This window comes from Podarcis bocagei, assembly GCF_964188305.1.
Source record: "Podarcis bocagei genome assembly, chromosome: 10".
NCBI classification, from domain to species: Eukaryota; Metazoa; Chordata; class Lepidosauria; order Squamata; family Lacertidae; genus Podarcis; species Podarcis bocagei.
This window is the reverse complement of record NC_138135.1, coordinates 20,202,007-20,227,523: the sequence shown is the minus strand read 5'-3', so window position 1 is coordinate 20,227,523 and position 25,517 is coordinate 20,202,007. Positions and strand designations below refer to the sequence as shown.

Below are 25,517 nucleotides of genomic sequence, written 5' to 3'. Positions count from 1 at the left end.
CTATAAATATAGGGATATTTATATTTTGCATTCTTGCCCCTCCTTTGCTCTTTGCACATTTGTAGGCCATCCATATATGTGAAGAGCCACACAGGTCCCAGCCTAATATATGATCTGGGGAATGAAATAATAACCATAGGGAACAAGACTTGAGAGAGTTTGTGTTTCTCAAATAGAGATGAAATGAACATTATTGTCTAGTAGAAAAGTATTAGTACAACAACTAAGCATCTGCTGTAAAGATGATTTGACACCTCTGCTTTGAATTGATGGAAAGTGAGCTTGCTAACATAGCCCTGTTGCTAACATAGCCCTGTCATAGTACACTGGGCAACATTTTGGCAAATGCAATGTGTTTCAAACTCATATTTTTAAAAATCTCAGTGTTTAGCAATAAAGTCCTTGGTTAATTTTAGAGAGCATTTAAGAAATGGTAGTTATCATTCATAATATAACTCATTCTTTGATTTTCAAATGAGTTTACATCCATTTACATACATGTAACTAAGTCTAGAGCAGTCAGTTTCTTTTGCAAGACAAATGCTTTTGCAAGAACTAGTATTGTTCTATTTTTCTACTTTTTCCTGCAAATCCAAAAGAAATCCAAATATATTTTATTTATTTTTCCTTTCCATCTATATTCCTGATTTGATCTTCTTTTCCTTCCTATACTTCCCTGAAGAACTAGGACACATTACTATGAAACACTGGGGCGGTAGGTCTTTCTCTTCCTGCTCTTAACATACTTGGGATATAAGTTACTTTATAGACTGATATTAAATATAAACTATTTATTTTCAGTACTGACAGACCTAGTGAGAGAGCAAGAGATCACATCACTGAACAAATAAATGATTACCGTAATTTGTTGTAATGTAGGGCATAGACTTACAATAAATTAATTTGAATGAGTTATGCAGAGCACTTATAAGTCATTTTGTAACTAATTCTGCGTGCTCAGGTCAAGCTACAAACTATGTGGGAGAGCCCTGACTGATCTTCCAACTTTCTTTGAAAAATTACAGAAATGTGCTTGTATGTTCAAGCACAGTGAATCTGCTGCCTGGTGCCTTATGAACATGAAAGAAATACCATGCACAGGACTACGTTCTTGGATCAAAACAGGCCACAACTTTATTGATTACAGATCTACGTGGACTTTGGCCTGGGCATTGGGTGATTATCAGTTCAATCAGCCCACCCGGTGGCAGTCAGCAGAATGCTGTGCTGGATGAGGATGTGTCCCCTTTTTAACCCTGGGAAGCAAACCTAAGTGGAGACTGCAGGCAGTCTCCAGTTGGCTCTGCTGCTCAAGTGATGCTTCCCAAAGCCTGTCTGTGATTCGCCAATTTCACAGGCAGGCAAATTCAAATTAAATTCCTTTTTAAAAAATATTGAATAGTAGTTGTGGGGAACTCCTCATCTATTCAGAGTGGCACCAGAGCTGGAATAAATGTTTGACCTTTCACCTGTGCTGTTTGCTAGAATAACACCCAGAGAGAGAGAGAGCTGTAATTTGCCTTGTGGAGACAAATAGTGACTTATACTTTACGCCACAAAAGGCAAATAGTAGGTTTGAGGGGCATTCAAAACAGTGTAGGAATATTACAAATCCCTCCTGCCCCACTACTGCTCTGAACAATTTGTGGTCTCCTGTGACTTCATTTAAGGTCTTGTTCTTTTAAAACTGGGAGACCTATCATGAATCTCCAGCATACCATATAATCTGGTCCCCCCAAGTCTTTTTTTTCTGCTCTTTCAATGCATTTTTAAGTATGAAATGATTAGTCCAGTCTGATTCAGTGGTGATGAGTTCAAAATAATGCTGTTAATTCACATTAACGTAGAAAGATTTTATTTTTCCACCAAATACTGATAACTGATAAATGTAAAGTAACAGTAATAGGAAACGGCTTAAGTAATCAATATAGGTTGTGGACACCAATTACAGTTTACCTTTACTTTATAGGCAAGTTCTTCAGCAGTTATATCTCAGTATAGCATCAACAGGGGACAGTGTCATATGTTCATATATAAGCCCTGAATAAGCTACATAAACATTTGCTTGATCAATCAGTTTGTATCTCAGGTCTGTTTCTCCAAGCTTCTACAGTTAAGATTGCAGTGTTGTATCTTGGAGTTTATTTATTTAATATATTTATTTATATACCACTTCCTAAGTTCCTAAGTTGTGGTTTAAAAAGTTATCAATTTAGCGTGCTTTTGGGAAGTGACGCAAAAGTTCTATTTCAGAAGTATGGACAAGCATCAAGAACATGAAGCCTAAAGTACATGCTTTTCGTCCCCACCCTCACCCATCTCAAAATTTCCATGTTAATTATGACAAAGTTAAGGGCTATACGTAAGGACTGCATCACACTTTTCTCATAATTTATGTTTTGTGTGTTTTCTTTGAATGGATGTGTTATAAAATAATGCAAAAGGAATATGTGTTTCTACGTTGCCTTCACTATTTCTATTTCTCTTATATTCATTAGATCCTGTTCCAGAGACAGTCAGGTGGCTATTGTTTGTGAGGAGGAGACTTGTCAAGAGGAAGAGAAATATGATGAGCAACTGAATGAAGAAATTGAGTACTGTGGTGAACCAAAGCTGGTACCAACTGAAATGTGAGTATTTTGCTATTGCAGCCAAGTAGGGGTTGTTAGGTTTGTGGGAGGGGGGCGTCCTGCAACTCCAAACTCATAAAGCAAAAATCCCAGAGTTCCCATGTATTTCAAGCAAGGGAGTGAGGCTAAGAGTATACTTACACTGCCATTTTTCTCCATCCAACCATAGCACAGTTTGACCCTAGACTCTTATCCTAGCTTCCAGTCCTAATAGCACAAATCATCCTACGTGTTGCAGGATGGGACAATATATTTCCAATCTGTACTAACTCATACCTCAAATAGGAGCCATTTCCTCATTTGAAGCTAACTTGTCCTTTTCCATTACAGGCTCTCATGTAAAGATGATGAACACAGACAGTTAACTCCACCTGAAAACAACATTAGATACTCTCCAAAGAGTGGGTTCCTGCATTCCTCATCACTAAGTAATAATTCCAGTTTCATATGACAAACATGAAACGATATTTCTTCAGATATTCTAACCGCAAGCATTTTTACTACATGGGCGTGTTGGGAGTACTGGGGTTCAGCCAATTTGAAAAACATTGGCACCTACAAAAAATATTCTGCAGCTGTGGGAATTGTTAGGCTGCCTGTTTTAACTTTTTCAAAGCAGAATAGTTCTAATTCTCTCAAATAGCAAATGGGGTTGTAAACCTTTCTCAACTGTACTACTTATACAACGGGTACATAGTCCAATGACAGAATATTTCACTACCCCAAAAAATACCCTTTAAAAATTCTGACATATGTAAAACTAGGCACGCTAGGGAGAAAGATAGATTGGAACCCTTCTATCAGACAGCATGTTTTCTTTCTTCAGTGATTCCCCATCCAAACATTATGTCAGCCTCCACCTGCATTTTGATGTAGTACAGTCCAGACACAGGTTTGCCATCTCAGTGTGATGCAGGCCAAAAATCACATCTCATATAAAAGAGATGTGATCGGTCTCCAACCTGTATCTCAATGTGGCAGCAGGAAGGAACCAACTGAAAATGCTTAACCTTTTCTGTATTTGTCGATTTTCTCCTGCAAGTCCACCCCCTTTTTCTTTCCAATCAGGCTTATTTCCAGTCTCGGATTCTAACTGGGGTAAAAGGGTGCTAAAAACAAAAAGAGTTGCAAGAGATCAGTGGTGTGCAGGAAAATATTGTGCATCTGCCTCTACCTGCCTGTTCTCCTCTGCAAATACCCTACCCCTTTATTAGTGATACAAGGCAAATATACAAATAAGAACCTATGTTTGCATCATAAAATGTTACATGAAGTTCCACCCCTAATTGTTTTACGAAAGCAGCTTAAAATATTATCACACTTCTGTGCAACTGGCTTTGCAGGTCGAAGAGCATCCTTTCATCTGGAGTGTCTTAAGAGACAGAAAAATCAGGGTACGGAAGTCCCACAGAAGACAGCAGTACCCTTGCATGTGGTACATCATCAGGTAAGCATTCATCAGTGAACATCTAACTATGGGATCACACTCTCACTAGGTATGCTTCTGAACTCAGCTGTTTCTGGATTGGTGACAGACAGCAATGGCCAGAAATGCTGATTTATCAATTACATCTTATATGCCCCCTGTACCTTCCTGAAAAACAAGAGTTTAGCAATTACTATTGCCTTGGTGATCTTTCAGTTCAACTGTTGCATTGTACTGTATATAATCCAAAACGTTCAGAAACCAAAGTGCAGCTTCTGACTGGCTGCAGGAAGCTCCTGCAGCCAACCAGAAGCCCTGTCGGACGTTTGGCTTCCAAAATAGTTTGCAAACCCGAACTGTCACTTCTGGGTTTGTGGCGTTTGGGAGCCAAAACGTTCGAGAACTATGCTGTTTGAAAACCAAGGTACAACTGTATATGCAGAGTAAAGAAGTATTTTCTTTTGTCTCTCTTGAATCCCCCTACATTCAGCTTCATTGGATGACCCCAGGTTACAGTATTATGAGAAAGGGAGAAGGGTTTTTCTCCCTGTCCATTTCTACCATATGCATAATTTCATACAACTCTACCATATACTCCTCTATTTACCTTAAGAAACCTTTTTTCTAAGTCAGCTTGTACAGTTTCTTTTCTCATATTATGATTCAACTTGCAGCCATCATCATGTACAATGTTCTCCTTTCTCTCTATCTATAGGCACTAGCAGTTGCAGGCCTGAGTCCTCTTCTTCAAAGAAGCCATTCACCCCTAAGATCATCTCGGTCATGTGCCACACCCCCTGCCACACCCTGTATACAAGATTGGTTACAGCAGCCTATTAAAACCTTGCGGCTTGAAGGAGAGGAATCCAATGAGAAACTCAATAATAGCTTCCCATCAATACATTGCAGCTCCTTGTATTCTGATAGCCCCAGCTCTAGCAGCACTCGAAAAGCCAGGCCGGTCTCCCTCACAGTTCCCAGTCAGACCAGAGAGTGTGGCAGACAATTTCACGGCAGCGCTAACAGCCTTGTTGAAGCGGTAAGTTGATGTGGTATTGGTAACTGATGTAACAATCATGACACTTATGGAGATCAGGCCCCAAAGTTACATGTATTCTATGCAATACATTATATTTCATGGACACAAATATAGGAGGTTAAGCTTACTTTTCCTTTACATGAATCCAAAACTCTTACAATTCTTAGATAGACCATTAATCTGAACAAGACCACCAGTTTTTATCCCAGTCATGCAGTTTTTGAGATCCCTGTGAATTCTTTGCCTTTTACAAAAGTAATTAACAGTAAATGTATGAAAGGAAAATAATTCCTTATGTAGGATATAAAGTTTGTCAAATAGAAACAGGGAGGTTGGGCCTGAGGGCAGGGGTTTATTAAAATGTTTACGTAATTGTCCAAGGCCGTTAATATCCCCACTATTATAGCCTGCCCTCTTGATCAAGATTGCTATTCTATTCCTATAACCAGAATGTTCTATAAAGCAAAAGCTTTATCTGCTAGCACAAATATACAGAAGTGTAGTTTAATAAAATTACAGTTATTAAATGAACTAAACTGCATTTGTACTGTAGGCAGGAAGCTGTCAGGAGATACGTTAGCATGTAGCATCTCTGGCAGAAATGGCCAGTAGTGTAGGTTTGAAGCAAGAGAAACCCATTTTTTTTTTCTAAATACTGTGAGTATTTCACTTTATTTATCTATACTAGCAAGTGAATAAAACAAAATTGGCTCAAAGTGCAATCCTAACCATGTCTCCTCAAAAGTAAACCCAAATGAATTCAATGGGACTTACTCCCAAGCAAGTGGGTTAGGATTGCAGCCTTTGATCCTAAATTGCTGTTCAGTTTATGTTGGGGGGGGAATATTTTTGTCAATTCAGCAACCCCACAACACCATATTCAATACCATTCCCAATCCCTACAATCAGATTTTCAGGGGTGCTGCAGACTGAAGAGGAAGGAGATAATGGGAAAGCCTTATTACATTAACTGCTCCATTCATAGAAGGAAAGATAGGGCCCAAGCCATTGTCCTATCAAGCCAGGTTTACCCATCAAATTATTACTGTCTGTTATTTCCACAGATTGCTTTGGCTCTTGTTATTATATTAAAATTGATTTCTGCTTTTCTTTCCTGTGTTTGATCTCCTGGCTCTTTAAAGGTCTTGATTTCGGAAGGCCTAGTGCAGTTTGCTCAAGATCCAAAGTTCATTGAGGTCACAACCCAAGAGCTGGCTGATGCTTGTGACTTGACGATAGAAGAAATGGAGAATGCTGCTGACAACATTCTCAATGGTAACAGCAAGCCAAGCCCCAATGGCAACCTCTTGCCTTTTGTTAACTGCAGGGACCCAGGGCAGGACTGTATGGGAGAGAAAGAGGAAACAGCCCAGAACCCAGATTGTAGAAAAAGTCAAGAGGAGCCTAAGGACAGCAGGATTTATATCAGCAGCCTGTAGTTGCCAAGGCTGAAAGTGATGCTGGTTTTTTAATTTGTTTCAATGTTCCTAATGGGTTTGTTTCAGAAGTGCCTCACTGTTCTCGTGACCTGGAGTAACCAGAACAGCGTTCTTCATTCATTTCCGTCAGGAAGAATTGCAGAGTTGGGTGGTGTAAAAGAGCTTTTCAGGAGTGAATATACAACCCCAGCATGTGTCCATGAAGGAAGAATGATGACAAGTAAAAGGAGGAGAGTCAGATCCCTCCTTTTCTCAGTCCCTGCACAAGGAACAACAGCTGCTTCCTGAATGTGATGGAAAACCTCAGCTTCCTGTGAATGGCCCTAGCCAAAAGGACACTGCATCAAACGGGTGTCTTTCAACTTTGCTTGTACAAAAAAGAATCATTTTGCACATATTCTGTATGAGCCTCACCATCTCCATAAAGCCAAGGCCCTTTTGATCTGCAAGTGGAATAGAAGACTTCAGCAACAGATCCCCACACTTTGCTGAGGAAGAGGAGTTGGAGGAGGAAGCAGAAGTGGCAATGGTACAGGAGATGTAGATGGCAATATTGCAGATGCTTATTAATGGAAATGCAGAGACTCCTAGGCAGACTTCTCTGCCAGTCAATCAGAGCTCAGGCAGTCTACTCTGCCAACCAATCAGAGCTCAGACAGCTAGCTGTGCCAACTGCTCAAGGAGCAGGAAGCCAGCTCTGTCAAACCGGAGTTCAGGCAACCCGCCCATTTCAAAGAGATGTGGTGATGGGCTAATGTAGATCTCTCCTTGTTTTTGCTGTTTGATATTTTATTGAAAGCATGTTCTAATTTTTATTTTTGAATACTTTATTTTATGGTATTTTATTTTTTGAGGGAGGGGGTGAACGGAGTGTTTACAAAGTTTTGTAATCACCTAACTTTTTGTTTTCTTTCTCACCTTTGCAAATGTTTAAAATTGGTTTGATTTGATTATGTTGTACTATTTAATTTTTTTTTGTTTCCCTCCATTGAAATTTGGGTAGAAACTAATAATGATATTAGAAGAGTTTTGCCAACCATTATGTACACCAGAATTTGTAATTTTATTTGAAGTAATGGAAAACTCATTTTTGTTGTTGTTTTATAATTTAAAGATAGTAGGCAATGCACTTGATATAGTCTTGCACATATGAGTGATCGATTTGGATTCTTTATAGTGGTAGGTATATTTGCGGGTGTGTGAATGAGTGAACAGGACTGAATGAGAGAGTGAATGCATGCCTGAAAGTTTGTAAGTTCATACAGTTCTCCACTTCCTGGTATAACTGCAGGAGAGCTGTATCTGGGGTCATGTGAGTGTAAAAATATACCACTGTCTCTGCTTTTGAAAGGGGAATCAGTAACTCTTTGCATTTTCTGTTCCACAAGATATGCAAAAACAATGCAATAATATTAATTTTGAATACAATTTGTGAATTGTGTTGGCATTAAAACTGTATAGAAAAACAAAACAAGGGAATTAAAGAAAACAAAAAAAACCACACAAGTGAGAAGGAGTTACGTTTCGATATATTCTGTGTGATGTTTTATTGCATTGATGATGTTTCTGTTGAAGAAACCGTAATACTTGAATTCAGGTCAGTTTCAGTATTTTTCAACTATTTTTTTAAAATGAATTGCAATTGTGCCAAGCAAATATGATGAATTAAGTTTGTTTAAGGGGAAAATAACAATTCTTGTATATTTTGCTGCATGTAAAGTAAATCATTTCGTATTTGGAGTTTGCCAAGCTTTACCTTTGAACTTTTAAGTGCTTTTCTACATGTGGTTGGGGGGAAAGGGTATACAATTTTTCCCTTTTTTAATTTGTACAATGAACAAAGTGTACCTGGTGTTAAGTAACTAGTCTGCAACCCACTGGCAGGTTGATCATTAACTGATTTTGCATATCTTGTGTTCACTTTCTTTTTTCTGCACTCCCTTGAACATGCACAGTAATGAATTGAGATGGGAAGAGTACCTTGCTTTCTGGAGCTGAGAATTTTTATCCAGGTTTAACCCCTTTGCACAGTTAAAATGATTCTCCTCACTAAAGGTTGGCAAATTTCACTATACAAAGATAGTCCAGTTGATCCTTTCCTATAAACTGAGCTGGCATCAGCAACTCCAAGAAGGGGAATAATTAATTTTACTATAGAGAAAATACTAGAAGAATAATGAATGTAACAACATCAAATTAATGCTCTTCATGAGTTAGTCACGGTTTTAGTTGCAGATTTATATCAAGCTGAGTGCAAAGCACCCTTCACCAAATTTGCACATTTAAAGGGACTACAATTACTTTAAAGGAAAAAGTAATTAAAAAAATTATTAGGATGACAAAAAATACCAAAACATGAAGTTAAACAACAATAAATATAACTTGTTATTCATAGGAACAAAGAACAAAATGCACAAGTGTAAGATGGAGAACGACTCACTAAATTGTAGCACTCTGAGAAGCGTTTAAAGAGTATTATGAATAAGAATCTGAATACAATCTGATAAAATGGCATTTGCCTTTAGCCTGATTAATTGAAGAACTGTATGAAACACAGGTAGTAATTATTAGTTTTTAGAACCACTTTACATTGGAAAAGATCACAAGATGATAAAAGAACACAATGCAAAATAATGTTAAGAGCATAAAACAATAATGGGAAATAAGGGCAGGGAGAGGACTAATGGGCCAGGGGGAACATGTTGACAAGATGGCAATTGTTCAACATAACCCCAGTCCAAAAATATGTCCATGCAGCTATGTGATACTCACAAATTGCTTGTATGCATGTGTCCGAGCACATCTGCTACCATCTACACCTGATCATATGGTTGGCACTATGACCTCTTTCAACACCCAATCACTTGTTCATGGGGGGGGGGGCTGAATTCAGTCACAATGAGTGACTATCAGTCACGATGAGCACTATTATAACTGATTAGGACTGTGAGCATAATCTGCAGTTCAGTATCAGAAATACACCTTGCTCAGTGGACTAATATACTCCTTGGAATTATATATTCAATACTGATTTGAATACACGTGTTTCAGAAAGATATGAACATACATAATGGGGCATATTGAACAGAAATGAGGGGAAATTGCATTTCCATCACAGGTAGGACAGAAACAAATTAACCCAAAATTTCAGAGATTCAAATAAGATATCTATGGAGGCTATAAAAATGCCTTTTTAAAGGCAAAAAATCTGGACAGTTATTTCCTGAGGTTGCTTTAGTTATCTTGTCTCAAGGCCTGAGGCTCAGCAGTTATATGGCATGACTTTTAACACTCAGATTTTATGACTATCTAAGCCACTTACTCAGAAGTCTTCCAAATCAAGTAAATTCTGTTCTGGAATATATGGCTTGTGTGTCATATTATATAAGCCCCCAACATCTAAATGTCAGACAGTCCAATCATAAATCTGCAGAAAAGTTCATATTCTCTGGCTAAGGGTTCTTATATACTTTTTGTTTCACCAGCATCCAATAGTTAACTAATTCTGGCCACTTCCTCAGAAAAAAACTGTCTTATCAGCCTGGTCCTGATCTGCATTTGCTTCAGCAGTACAAACAAAGATTCTATCCTGGAGCTAATGCCCCATTATTTTCAGCAAATGAAGTTAACAAGGTAAACGACCCCTGGATGGTTAAGTCCAGTCGAATTCGGCTATGGGGTGTAGCGTTCATCTCCGCTTTCAGGCTGAGGGAGTCAGCATTTACCGCAGGCAGCTTTCCGGGTCATGTGGCCAGCATGACTAAACCCCTCTGGCACATGGAATACCATGACAAGTGCCAGAGTGCACAAAAATGTCATTTACCTTCCTACCACAGTGGTACCTATTTATCTATTCACACTGGTATGCTTTCGAACTGCTATGTTGGCAAGAGCTGGGACAAAGCAACAGGAGCTCACCCTGCCAGACAGATTCAAACTGCCAACCTTATGATATGCAAACTCAATAGGCTCGGTGGTTTAGACCACAGCGCCACCCGTGTCCCTACTTCAGCAAATGAAACCCCTATCCATTCCTTTCTTTTAAAAATAAGTACTGTCTTATTGGCTATAATTGGTATACAAATTTAATAATAATAATAATATAATCTAACACGAACTAAGAACTGTTAAGCTCATGAAAATCAGTGGTCTCAAGTATGCTTCTGTGCTGCAACATTGCCACCAGCTTTTATACAGCATTTTCCAAACCAATATATTATTTATAAAACAGATTACATTATTAAATTGGTATAAATTTAAAACAATAACATTTCAGTATAGAAAACAATACAACCAACAGCATTTAAAATAGAAATTAGCTGAAGCAAGGCAAAAGGCCATCCAAAGCAGGAAGGTCTTCAAAGCATGTCTTCTGGAGCTGGAATGTTTGCTCCTAAGACCTATCTAGTCAAGCATCTCCTGCTCTGATAGTGACCAACAAGCAGGACATGAGCACTCTCCCCACTGGTGCTCCCCAGAAACTGGTATTCAGAGGCATACCACCTCCCTTACTGGAGGCAGTATACAACTATCCTGGTTAATAGCATTGAGAGCATTATCCTCCATGACTTTGTCAACCCCCCTTTAAAGCCATCCAAGCTAGCAGTCGTTATTGTATCTTGTGGTAGCAAATTATATTTTTAACCATGTGCTTGTGGAGAACTACTATACATTTAATACTTTGCATTTAACAAAGTACTGGGTTGTAGATTGATGGTTATAAGTCACTATACTTCATCTATTACATAAATGAATGTGTTTCCCTCTCTTTTCTGAAACCATACTCAAAGGGGCTTACAAAAAGATCAAAGATGAGTATATATTTTCCCTCCAATGTTAATATTTGTAATAACATACTGAAAAGTTAAAAAACCCTCTTTTTGTCCTTCTCTTAATTTTACTATTTTTTCTACTTTGCTCATAACCATCATGCTCCAGATTTTATTAAACCATATATTCACTTATAGAAGGCTCCAACAAGAAGACTTATTAAATAGGTTGAACTATCTATGAAAAATAAATCAAATTTTGCAAAGTATGATAATACCCATTCTTAGAGAGGCATTATACAACTGTCAGGGCCAAGCCCACCCATGAGGTGAGGTGTGGCGGTCACCTCAGGGCAACAAGCTCCAGAAAGCTGGGAGAGGCAGCAGATCCAGCAAGTGGGCAGACATACAGCAGCAGACACACAGCGGATGAGGGGTCAAGATTTTCTGTTTTGCCTCTAATGGCAAAATGTCCTGAGCCAGCCCTGACAACTGTGCACACAATTTATATAGCATGTTCTCCAAAATCACATCCTGGCCAACAATTAATAACCATGCTGCAATGAGAGCACAGAGCCAGAATCTGCCTGGAAACAACTTGCTTTTTAAAGTTTTGTTTGCGCTTAAGAATCCTCATTAACTGTTTCCAACCATGTATGCATTAGATCAAACAATTTCATTCGTTTTTTATTAATCCAGAATAGCTGTCATTCCTCAATATCATATTCATAATTACCAAGGCCAGTCCACACCTGCATACAGTATTCATCCAAAAGACTCTAGATTCAGGTAGGTAGCCATGTTGGTCTGACGCAGTCGAAATAAATACAGTGGTACCTCGGGTTACATACGCTTCAGGTTACAGATGCTTCAGCTTACAGACTCCGCTAACCCAGAAATAGTACCTCAGGTTAAGAACTTTGTTTCAGGATGAGAACAGAAATCGCGCGGCAGCAGCGGGAGGCCCCATTAGCTGAAGTGGTACCTCAGGTTAAGAACAGTTTCAGGTTAAGAATGGACCTCCAGAACGAATTAAGTTCTTAACCCGAGGTACTACTGTAAAAAAATTGTCCAGTAGCACCTTAGAGACCAACTAAGTTTGTTGTGGGTATAAGCTTTCGTGTGCATAGTCTCTAAGGTGCTACAATTTTTAATTTTTTAATTTATATCAAAAAGACTGCAATCCTATACCCATAGGTATACCTAAGTCCCATTAACCTCAATGAGACTTATTTCTGAGTAGATGTGTATAGGGTTATGTTGCTAATGACTAATATCAAGATATTAATTTCATTTCTCAACAAGCCAAAACAGAGCAAATACAACAGAAATACTTTTCATATAACTTCAGATCACCTAAAATTCAAAGGATCCGTTCTGACATTAACTTCATAAAATGGGAGCTGCATCAGTGTAAATCCTGCACCACAGGATGGACACATGGATGGAGATGGCAGTATGGCTCCTTCCCATGCCTATGATACCTCAACTTTAGGAATAGTGATGAGGATGTGGGATGGCACACTGTGGACTCCTCCCATATTAGGGCTTCTGATGCCACTCAAGCAGCATAGGAAAAAGCTGAACTGCAGCAGCTCTCATGCTGCTTAAATAAACATCAGAAGGGGCTTAAAGCTTTTCAGTTGAATTGGTTCACAACTGTAAGCCATTTAGTAATCAAGTGAAATTAAATGATACACATATGCATGTAAGCCAATCCTAAATTCATTTAGAATTGCCCACTCCCAACGTAAGCATGCACTGCACGTTTGGGAATGGGGAATTAGGTGGCTGCATTATTCTTCACTGATTATGACAGCATTCCAAGGGAATAGATGAAGACAGTTATATGCAATTGCAAACTTATCACTAGTCGTATCCTACCAATGATAATCAGACTTAAGTCCATTGATTTCAATAGGTCTACTCTGACTAACCTTGGATATCACCCTATGAGTTCCCAGAAAAGTGTAAATTCCACAGGTAGTAAAATACCAGCCATAACTGGTTGTATATGGTGCTATTCCTTTACCTCCTGTGGTATTTGTCAGAGAACTAATATTTCATGCATCCAGCCATCATAAGTACTGTACTGCTTTGACATGCATTTATTGAGGTTAGTTAGAGTTAAATTGTGACTTTGCAAATTTACAGAAAGGCACAGAGAACAAATACAAAGTGATAGCATAAGTAATTAATTTTGCACATTGTCAGGGGTATCCAAGTGATGTTGAAAAAGTGATTTTAGATTCATACATGTCCTTATCAAAATGAATAGTCTTAACACAAAAATTATGCATGTTGACCAGGCAGTGTATTATCTAATCTGTTTATATTATCCAGTTTTATATATTTACTGATATTATTTGGAGACTATGCATACTGTGCAGGCATTTTACAAAACCCCCTGTTTACACTGCCTATTTAAACACATTCTCTATGCCTTCATGTGAGTGTGCAAAATTGCATATTTATGCAAATTATTCACTGAATTTATATTAACCACGATATATACACACTTGACAGGAATTAACAATGTTTTCTAAGTATATACTGGTGCTACAATTTCTGTCAAAACAAACTGTTATATATAGAACCTTCTGGGTTTAGGTATTAATGAAATCATTTACCTATGGTATGGAGCATCTTTTGTTTCTATAGAAAGTTAGACTGAAGATGCAATTTACTCAAAGTAGGTTCTTCTGCCATCATTGTGCATTTGGGTATTAGAGGAAGGAGTTTCTATCCAAATTTCAAGCACCGGATGAAAGATCTTAGTTCTTTAATATATTTGTCATAGTCTGTCTATACCCTATTTCGTATCAATCACCAATGAATGAAAGGTACTTTGCAGATATTTTAACAGAGATTTTGGTGGACCATGGCCAGAGCTTGCTGCTGCCAGCACAGTTTAGATTATGAGTGGCTGCTATTTTACTTCAAGTGGCTATAATATAAGCATAGAAAGAGATACTTAAATGGGTCTGAGCAAAGAGCTACTGCCTCCTTTAAGTGGGGCAGTCTGGGGCATGGTAGGGGAAAGGGGGAAAGCTTTGGTTCCATAAAATGTCCTTTCTTTTCCCTTTGTATTGGGCTTACATGTTGGATACAATCACTGCACTGCCGATGGAAGCTTTACAGAAGCTAAAGACTGGGTTGTTTTCTACAAGGGGAAAAAGCCAACCATCACTCTTTTGAGTTTGTTCACTCCTGCAGCTCGACAACTGTCTACACTGCAGACTAAAGACATTTATTGCAAGTACCAAGACTTCCATCTTCCCCCATCACCCTTGGTCATTCTACCAGGCTGGTTATATTGGATTTCCCCCCCCCCCTTCCTTATTCTGTATGATTTAGATTATGGGAGGAAAGCTGGGCTTAATGATCCAGAGCTGGAGTTCTCTTAGCCCGAGAACTTTTCTGCATCGTCTGCCTCTTCAAGTGAACATGTATGATGAAGATGTTGATGATTACAATGATGCAGATGTTGCTGCTACTGCAAGGGATCCAACCTGTTTTATTACCCCATCCCCCACTGCACCGGAGTCTGAAGGGACAGCCAAAGGAGCACTATGTACAGGACCACATCTATTTCTGCTTTGTTTTCTAACCCTAGTCCCACCCCGTTGATGACTATGACAACAACAAAAAGGGCAAATGCATTTTTTACATTTCTTGATAATTTCTAAAGCAATGTATCATTGCTTTCTTTAGACTGATGCCAATATAAGAGTTGTATGGGTCTCAGCCAGGCTTCTGTGTCTTTTTCTGACTGAAGAGTTTGAGATCATTCTGTGAAACATTCTTACTTAAAGGCAAGTTATGATTTGACAACCATGGAGACAACTTTTCAAGAAAACACACAGCTCGCTAACTGTTCAGTTGCTGAGATTATTCTCTTAGTAACAATTGCAATTTGTGCGCTTCTTAATAACATTTAAAAATAAACTCATCCTTTACAGGAAGAGCCCACATTTGAACCATATTTGGTATAATTGTACATTGATTTGTATTAAACATTACAGTTCTGATATAATATAAATGGAATGGAATATGAATCAAGGAACTGTGAGGTTGGATAGATGAATGGACAGTTGTGTCCAATTAATCTCTAGAAGATTAATCAAAATCCTGGGTTGGGTTCTGACTTCACACTACAAAGAGAGGGTTGTTTTATATGTTACAGTTTCTTACATGGAAATTATTTGGGCAAAACTGTTCTTTACCTGATAAAAGATCAAAACAGTAACATTTGCCAGGCCATCAAAATTCTAACACAGAAAAAGAAAAAATGTGAGATTTAATAACAGACACATACATATATATGAAGAGAACTATGCCATGTATACATGATATTCTTAATCATTTTCAACTTAACAAGCATGGGAAATTAACTGATTTGAAGCTAGTGAGACCACACAAAGAGAACTGAAATTAATAGAATATATGGCTGAAAGGAACCTCCTATGTCCTCCAGCTTAATATTGCTAATTTCACATAAGTAAATGGGGGGAGGCGGGCAGCAAAGGGATAAGGAATACCATATGACATTTTTACTAAGTAGACTGGATCACACAAGGATAAGGGCCCTGAGATAGTAGTGACTACATAAGAAAAAATGTGACTCCAGAATAGAGAGACAGGGTTGTCTCATTTATTGTAGTTTCCTAGGTGGAGACTGGTCCTTTACTTGCAATGAAGTGTGGGATTTAATCAGATCCACAGCATGTATTAACAATATGCAGTTCATACAGGTATACAATATACATTCCATGCAGGAAGTACTATCCTAAATATTGAAGGCCTATTAGGACTTGGGGGCGGGGAAGAATTCAGACTCCTTTGTCCGCTAGAACTTATTGCTGCTGAGAGGACAGAAATGGTTGAGGGACAGTGGTGGGAATGGCCTCCAACCAGAGTGGTACGACAGGAGGATAGTGCTTTAACCTATACATACATACTCAGCAGCCACAAACTTGAAAACTATAATACCTGGTGGGGTGGGGTTTGTTCAGCTAGACCTAAACCTCAGCAGTACTTTGCAGGGATAGGAGCATTATCCTGACATGAGTCAAGGGACCTTGAACTTATTTCAGATTGTTCAGGCCTGGGGGCTGCCACCACCATCCTCAATTCTGAGTGCTATTGCATTGTAAATCAATGCAGATATGTTTTGGAATTGCCACAGCTCCCGAACTGATAACTATAGCAGGGGAGGGATCTTTTTTTAAATCCCTATTCCCTGTGTTGTCTGGTAGAGCTCCTCTTTTTCCTTGTTGAAAAGCCAATCCAGCCCTCCAGCGTTCATCACTGTCAGAGATTTTGTACATGTCTTAACGTACCATTATTACAGGAGAGCTTTGCTCATATGCAGTTCTTGTTTGAAGATGGGTTCTTTTCTGTCCCTTCCCCTTTTCTTTTTTACAAAATAATATTTTTTCTGAATACCTGGGGAATGCACAGAAACCCTTACTTTGCCCATGGGTGCCCCAGTTTTATGTCCTATGTGTCAGATTGCCATTAGGAGGAACAAGTGGGACCTGGCAGGACCTGTAAAAAATACTGTCGTATACCTTCACAGTTTGGGTTCCAGCCAGCCCCTCCTTCCAAGCAGGGCATTCCACTCCTCCATCTTGTTCTCCATTTTCCTTTTCCAGCTATCACACAATATTCTGTGGCTATTGCGCATGTTCAGTCCTCATTGTTCGGGGGGGGGGGGGGCTTTGTGTGTTTTTGTTTTTAAAGAAGCCTTTTTATACTTCTGCAAACATTAGGGGTCCCCCAAGCATGCTGCGACATCCAGAGACATTCCAGACAAAACACTCACTACATAAGTTTAGTATTAGAAGGAGTGTTAATGATGAAACAGCCATCAGTGATATTATTCTGCAATTATTTTATCAGAACATTTTCTCTCTGGTATCCTAGCTGAAGTCCACTAGTGACAGGTGGTTCAATCAATCAGTCTTCTGTCCAAACTCCATTTAATGTGAGGATTTGTGCAAGGGGGGACGGGCGGAATCCTGATTAATTGTGCTGTACATATTTGGGGCATATATCCTTGAGCTACATTTTATATTATCAGAAAGAGATATGAAATAAGAGGAAATAAACCCAGTTTGATCTTAGTTCATCTCAGCTTCTGAAAGTATGAATTTCAACACAGTTCCTGTATTATTGCCTTGTAGTGGTGTACATATTATTGTAGCATCTTGTATTCACCACTGACAGAGATAGTATAATACCATTGGTATCCTATCGGTCTGAATGTAATACTTTTCTTATGCTCTTAAACAAATCATTTAGGGATCTACTTTTAGTGGATTATGCTAATCTATATTAACCTTTAGCATCATAAGTAATTTCTTTAATTATTTATGGCCTGCTTTTCATAAACTATTTTCTAAAGTCTGCTTACAAAGTAAGCTGTCACATAAAAAACAAAAACAATTCTGTGTTTTCATGAACAGTAAAATGAACACAGAAGCTGCTCTAGGCATATTATCTGGCTCATGATCACCAATTACTTAATAAGAATTCATGTCAGTATCTTGCACATTGGTAGAGAAGGTAGTTTATGTGCTGTGAAAATTTTAAAAATCCCAAAATTACAACCTCAGGGTTGTTGTAGGTCACAATGTTACAGTGACGGGAGAAACCACATCAGACAAAATCCTCCTTCTGTGCTACTCTTGTTAGTGTCCTCATAGGCGCCGACTCCATGGGGCCTGAGGGGGCCCGAGCCCCCTCAAAAATTCGTTTGGGGGGGCTCCGCCCCCCCAATAATCCCGGGCGCCCCTCCAGCAGAGCGCCACTGCCGCCCCTCCCCCAGCCCAAAATGCACAGGGTCGGGCTGCATGCCTCCTGCCCTCCCTCCCGAGCAAAAGCTCCACCCAATTTCCTTCGGAGCTGATTAATAGGCGCAGCACACTCTCCCCTATTCGCTCACGAGGAGGCGGCGCCACTTTATCTGCATATTCATGAGCTTATTTATTATTCATGAGCTTTCCCGGGGCCCCCCCCAATATTTTTTATAAGTCCGCGCCCCTGAGTGTCCTAGTAGCTTATGTCCTCTTGGCTCCCTGGTCACAGCCTCTAACCCTCTTATCCTCCCTTTGCCTATCCACCTCCTTCCTGCACTGAGCCCCCTGGGAGGCTTTGCCTCAGTCCCCCTTTCTCCAACTCAGCCCACCTTTCTCCATCTTTGCATCACACAAGCTTCCTCAGGTTCCTATTTATCCCAAATAGATCATTCCACATCAAATCAATGCAAAATAACCAAGGGTTTTCTCACCCACCATTTCAGATTTTGATGAAACTTGGTGTACACCCTTCACTTATGATTGAAAGAAACCCCCTTAATTTTTTCCCCTCTATCTCAAACGGTTTTATTTTTAAAGCACTTTGAAGTTTCGTTAAATCTGCGTTGTCTGTCCCTCTTGAGACCCTCGGCACAAGATACCCTTGTGTACATTCTGGGTTTTTTTTTTCTCCATAAACAATTATCAGATCTATTTGAAATTTTACACAGAGCTCAATAAAATGATGAGGATTTCAGAAAAAAATACACCAGCACTCAAAAGATTTTATAAATGCCTACAAAAAATTATAAATGCACTTGTAGCCTAGTTTTTTTTATGGAAAAACTAGGTTTAGAAAACCTGAATTTACAGCATATGGGCATGGTATAACCAAAAGTTTTTGATGTAGAAAATTATTGCAAAGACATGCTATTTCTTGACAAAGAATGAAATTTGTGATTTTTTATTCCTTTAATGAAAATTTTACGTTTTTTTGGACATCGTGGGGGAAAATGGCTACTGGGTAGCCATTTTGTACAACTTTCCTACAATCCATAGCTGTAATATAAAACATTAATGAAACAAAGTTGTTCATCTTAAAAATTAAAATAATACTATTATGGGTTTTTTTCAAAAGTGCAGACTTGTTTTAATTTTGGGATTTTGAAGTTATGAAAATTGACTATCAGGAATATAAAAAAAGAAAAAAAGAATTTACAGTCAGTAGAACATTAAATGCTGACATGTAAGGAAGTAAGACCTAGCAAGAAAAATATTCCAAAAAATTAAAAATTGAGTATTATATAAAAATATTAGTACATCAATTATTTAAAAAATAATTATTCATTTCAGAAATATTTAAAATATTAGACATTTTAAAATGTTTTCTCATATTGCAGTTCAGAGAAGTCTTGCTAGTTGTGTATGCTATTGTTCAGTTTGTGGATGAATCATGGATAGCTGAAGTTGGGTGATGCAATGCAGATGAGTCATGCAAGCCACTGGTGTTGATGGAAGAAAAAAATGAAATACTTACAGGTGATACTGAGGCTACAGCAAAGAAACTGAGGAGCATTGAACTTGTAAGGTAATCAACTGTGATAAGAGCATAATCTGTTATGGTAATTTTTTACTTTAGTTTAACTGTTGTCTTTACTGTTATTAATGTATCTGCTGTCATAAAACAGCCTCATTGTGAATTACGCCTCAATATATTTAACATAAATGTTAAAAAGTCTCCATGCATCCATTACTTCAAGATGGCACACAAGCATCATTCTCTTTTTCTTTTCTTTTGTAAGATAGACTTGTCTTTGTATGCAATAATATTCTGAAAAACAAATTGGGGATCATGTAATATTGCATAATTGAATATAATAATTTTAAATTCTTTTAATCTTTTTCTTGCTAGGTCTTATTACCTTACATGTCAGCATTTAAAGTTTCTGACCGAATTTATTATTATTATTATTGATTTCACGATAGCCAATTTTCATAATTTAAAATACCCCAAAACTAGAAACAAGTCTGCACTTTCAAAAAAAATCTATAATAACCAATATTATTGTAATTTTTAAGATGAACAACTTTGTTTCAGTAATTTTTTCTACTACTGCTATGGATTGTAGGAGAGTTGTACAAAATGGTAGCCATTTTTTTCCTACGATGTCCAAAAAACGTAAAATTTTCATTACAAGGAATAAAAACCCATAAATTTCATTCTTTCTCAAGAAACAGCATGTCTTTGCAATAATTTTCTACATCAAAAACTTTTGGTTATACCATGCCCACATGCTGTAAATTCAGGTTTTCTAAACCTAGGTTTTCCACCAAAAAAACTAGGCTACAAGTGCATTTATAATTTTTTGTAGGCATTTATAAAATCTTTTGAGTGCTGGTGTATTTTTTTCTGAAATCCTCATCATGTTATTGAGCTCTGTGTAAAATTTCAAATAGATCTGATCAATTGTTATGAAGAAAAATAAATAAAATGTACACAAGGGTTTATTGTGCCGAAGGTCTCAAAGGGGACAGACAACACAGATTTAACGAAATTCTGAAGTGCTATAAAATTAAAACTGTTTGAGATAGAGGGGGAAATTTTAAGGGGGTTTCTTTCAATCATAAGGGATGGGTGTACACCAAATTTCATCAACATCCGAGATGGAGGGTGACATGACCTTGTCCTTTAGGCAGCCGACCTCCTACCCTCCCTACACAGCATACAACCCCTTCTGACCTTTATTATTTATTTTACTTATAATATTTTAGCCCTTCTGTTCCTCTAAGGAGCTTAAGGCAGCGTACACAATCCCTTTTTTTATCCTGAAGTGCTAAGGTTACTTTACAGATCATTCTTGTCTCAGTTGACTATTGCCTACAACACTGATTTGGGGGCAGGTGTTCATGAGTTAGTGTATTAATACTGACTTACTTAGTCAACCAGTGTCAGAGGCTTCACCATTGCAAGCACAATACAAAATAGATGTCAGCCTCCTCCACAGTCCATTCCATGCATCTTATCAATGTAAGCAGGCTCTCAGCACCAAAACTGTATCCTTGCACCATATTAATCAAGGCAAACAAATAGTGTGGTGGCACATTCAAACTATTTGATGTTTCTGGCCTAGTTTTAACCATGGGCTATTATTTGAGAAATTTCTGTCAGCAGAACCAAATTTATATTAAAAAAAAAATCACTTCAATCATTTATTGTCTCAGTCATGTACGTTTAGGAACCTACTAAGAGTTTCTACAGCTCTTGCAACATAAATGGATAAGAAGTGTCTTAAAAGCTCTAAACATCTGAACAAGAAATGATTTCTATGTTTTTAGGTAAATCTCTAATTCAAATGCACACACACACAAAGAGCATTGCAAGATAAGATGCTGCACCTCATAACCTCATGTACCTAGAGCTTCCACATAATCATCCTTCCATGAAAAAACAAGTTGCATGTCCCTACCAATAAATATTGCTATGTTTTATACAATGCTGTCTCTCTGTCAAAGATGCCTCTACTACAGACAAATTTGATTTCTTAAAAGTGTCTGGATGAAAGAGGCCACACTGTGCCTTTCTTGGATATATATATATATATAGAAAGAAAGAAAGGAAGAATTCCTTCCTAAAATAGTGAAGCTTAGCAAGTCAAGGATAATTTTTTTTAAAGAAAAGAATACCTACTGTAATCCAGCTCAGAAGCAAATATAATTTAGGGTATGATTCCACGTTTTTTAGGCTACAATCTTATTGATGTCTGCGATCACATTACAGGAACAGGCAAACCAAGTATAGCTTCAGTATATGTTTCTCCTTATTTCATTGAACTGAGGGGTTCATCCTGACAAAACTATCCATCTTATTAATTTCAGTGTGCAGTGGGCTCATGCACAACTTTCACTTCCTCTGACCATCCAAGGAACTTCATTTCTCCTGACCATATAAATGTTTAGTTGATATGATACAGATTTCTGCATGTAACTTTCTTTCTAATTGCTTAGATCCATGAATCAACTGAGCTCTTAAAAGCTGTTATGTCTGTCAAGATGTAAATTCCTCCACTTTTCCTCCTCCCTAATCCAAAATGCTCATACTATCTAACTTAAAGATGTTCCAGACAGAGCTGTTGAGCAGGTCCCACTGTTTTAAGACCCAGTTTTCATGAACCAACTGAAATCAAGAAGGCTAAAATTGCCCTTGTAAAATAAAGCTGTACAGTTTGTAACCATAATGTAAGCCTGCCATAGGTTAAAAACAAACAACCAGTCTTGCCCTCTTCTCACACATTTTAAATAAACAGAATGAATGACCCACAAAGTGAGCTAGAGAATTGCCTTGGTGTGAGACAAATGTATATTCCTGTAAGATTGCATTTTTATCTGAGGAATTATGTTATTTTAAAAATTGCTAATAAATTTTTTAACAATGTCTTGATTGGTTTATCCTAACTCCTTTTATACTTATACCTTCCTCATGACATCTGCTACAAACAGGCCAATCTGCCAGCCACTGTCAACTTATACATTCCTAACATTTATACTTGGATTTGTATTACAGTTCTATCAGTGCCAAGCGGTATTTAGAATCCTAACCATACCTTTACAATAGTAGTGGCTATCTGCATGGCTAACAGCCCAGTCCTCATACTTTCTGAACCAGTACACATCTTATGAATGGGAAATATGGCTATACTACCACCACAACATAAAATTGTTATCCAAGCAATGTTACACTAATATTACATAAAATAGAAACAGAAACAATAAATACATTAATACTCACCCATCATGTTGTTATGAGTTGGCTGAGTTTATTGTCCCTGTACCTCTCTTGCTTTCCCTCTCATTGTCTATTCACCTGTCAAAGAAGATATAGAACAATAAACATACTTTCCACCAGTTTTGGTTATATTTTGATATTCTACTTATTATTTGCAGCACAAATTTGACAATTACAAATCTGTTCTGCAACTAACACAAATAAGGTAGGGATGTGCAATTGTACATTTCTCCCAAAATACTTTCTAAAAATTCAGAGTGCATCTTCTTGGAAAGACAACTTTGAGGAATATGAATGCTCTGGCAAATAAGAATGTAAGCAAACAACACTAAAAATGCAAGTCAGATTCAGAAACAAATAAATTCAGAACAACCAAGCTCAAATATGCCCTAACCAATAAGAACAAGAAGCACACTAACTGAAGATAAGCTCATGGCAGATCAAGAAATACCGGTACAGTAGTTGATAATAAAAAGCCATAGCCTGGTAAATTAACCCCCAAAAGTCTGTTCATTCCTTATTCTTAAAATCTAGCATGATAATTTAAGATCCTCAGTGTACTTTTAGAGTTTAGTTTCCTTCAGATTGTAACTCATTGCTATGCATGTTCACTTGTAAATCCCACACTGCGTCAAAAGGGGCTTAGTACAATCCTGTCTGCACTGATTTGGATTATGCATAGAATTGCACTTTTGAACTAATTTTCTGGTCCCAATTCCATGTACTTCTTTTAACTTTTGAAGCCTTAAAAAGCTTAGAACTAGGATACCTATCAGAGGGCTTTCTACTTTCCACCTGAGGCATCTTTTTGGTTGTGTTGTCCTGCCTTCAGAACTCGTTCCTCAGGTAGGCTTCCCTGGTACCATCTCCCATTATCTTTTCAGCACCAGGTATTGTTGCTATTTGCCTGGACCTTTTAAGCTTTTAGTTTGACTGCAGCCCTATTCACATTTCTCTCACATACAGGGCATAGCTACATTGACTATAGAGAGTGACCATGTATTTAACCTGCCCTGTGCTATAATTTCTTCCTATAACTATGTGTTGTTCACAGTTGTCTGTAGGGAAATGCCAATGCACAAGCACTGCACGATACGGACACTAGGTATCCTGATAGTACAAAGCCCCTATACAGCCAGATGCTTGAGCTTCGGAATTTCCCTAAAGACAACTGCACACAATCATGGGGAGAATAACACTACGGTCTAATCTGCACTCAACATAATAATGCCTTACAACTGAGTAACACATGCACAGGCTCTCAGCCATTCTGCTGGCTTTTAAGCCTTATCTTGTTTTATTCTATTGTATGCTTAAAAACAAACAAAGGCCTGTGCCAAAAGGCACATATCCATCCCCCATTCACGACTGTTAAAATTAAAATTGTAACCGAACAACTATCATACTGTGTAAGTTCAACAATTCCATTTGCCGTGTTCAGCTTGGCAAGTGGTCAGCCTTCCCCACAACTTTGAAGCTGCAGAAGTGAGTGGAGATCATCCCAGCAGCTCCTCAGGAAGGCTAGAGATTTGTTTGGCAACTGAGTGGCAGTGCCCAGAGAACAGCTTCCCCAGCAGCACCAAACTGGCACCCCATGGCAGCCTCTCCTGCTTCTGAGCCAGTGGGGGAAGGGGTGCAACTGCAGCAATGCCCAACAGGCTACACTCATCCCGGAGCCCCTCCTCAGAAAAGGAAAGGGGCTTGAGAGATGAGGGAGCTCCACAACTACAACTGTTTGATTTGGCCAACAAGGCTAGTAGTCATTGTGTAAAGCACTTTACAATACAGTATATACATTTTGTTCAACAACCCTGACAGAAGTCACTCACATCCTCACAGATGAGGACGGCGGGCAGGGGATTTGGCCTAGTTCAAAAGCAGGGCTCAGAATTTAGACGCTGTTAATTTTTTGGCGTTTGGTAAGTTTCGTGCCTTGTTTTTATGTGTATCAGACAGGAATATGCCTTATTAGATTTTAGTGGTGTGTGTGTGTGTGTATATATATATATATATATATATATATATATATATATATATATATATGGCTTGCAGTGTTGTTTTTTGAGGGGGGCGGGGGAGTATCAGCACCTTTTTATCCCCAAATGTTGAAAGTGTGGCATTTACTGTAACAACTTCATGGTGAACAACTTCATGGTACGGGCTCCTTTTCGTCTGGGGGCGGCGAGCAGAGGCTAAGGGCCTCAAAGTCTGGAAGAGGCCCAGGCCTCGCTGGGGGGCTTACTTCTGAGTAGGCAATGTATAGGAACGCGCCGCAGGTCTGTGAGAAGAGATTCTATGAGGACGTCGGCAGCTAACCTGTTTAAATTCATAAACGCGCCCAAAAGCAACCTCAACGGAACAAGCACACGTTAGGGACCTATGTACTAAGGCAGCTAAAACTGCAAGGCGTCAGGGGCCACGGGGAAGCGAATAAATAGCAGTAACAACAGGCACACGAAAGCGAGCGAAGAGGCGAGGCCACGCCTTTGGCAGTTCCTTCTCCTAACCGCCCGCTCTCGCGCCCATGGCGCTGAAGCCACGCCTCCTTCTCCCGTCACCGAGCTCAGCTCCTCGCGCCGCCTCAGGTAAAGTCGCACTTCTGCTCCTGCCCGCCTTTTGAAGCACTTAGCC

At 38.6% G+C, this 25,517-nt stretch overlaps 1 protein-coding gene and 1 long non-coding RNA gene across 11 annotated transcripts in view; one reads left to right on the top strand and one right to left on the bottom strand.

The window, feature by feature from the left end:
• The window catches only part of CACNA1C (calcium voltage-gated channel subunit alpha1 C), a gene marked incomplete at its 5' end in the record, with an annotated part of 472,020 nt that extends 456,970 nt beyond the window's left edge, over positions 1–15,050 (top strand). For all 8 annotated transcript variants that reach the window (XM_081209739.1, XM_081209741.1, XM_081209740.1 and 5 more), the window contains 6 exons: positions 683–715; positions 2,499–2,630; positions 2,961–3,058; positions 3,974–4,077; positions 4,772–5,095; positions 6,238–15,050. In XM_081209739.1, coding sequence (XP_081065865.1) covers positions 683–715; positions 2,499–2,630; positions 2,961–3,058; positions 3,974–4,077; positions 4,772–5,095; positions 6,238–6,534 — 988 coding nt within the window. In that variant the 3' untranslated portion in view covers positions 6,535–15,050. The remainder of the gene's footprint in view (positions 1–682; positions 716–2,498; positions 2,631–2,960; positions 3,059–3,973; positions 4,078–4,771; positions 5,096–6,237) is intronic.
• LOC308595858 overlaps positions 1–25,474 on the bottom strand; it is a 78,883-nt gene extending 53,409 nt beyond the window's left edge. Inside the window, exons 1-3 of one of the 3 annotated variants that reach the window (XR_014012132.1) lie at positions 25,203–25,458; positions 22,890–22,964; positions 15,530–15,574 (exon numbers count right to left, since the gene is read on the bottom strand). This is a non-coding gene — a long non-coding RNA (uncharacterized lncRNA). Of the gene's footprint in view, positions 1–15,529; positions 15,575–22,889; positions 22,965–25,202 lie in introns of all 3 variants that reach the window. The other 2 variants (XR_014012131.1, XR_014012133.1) reach the window with 2 other exon arrangements.
• Between the last annotated feature and the right edge of the window lie 43 nt (positions 25,475–25,517).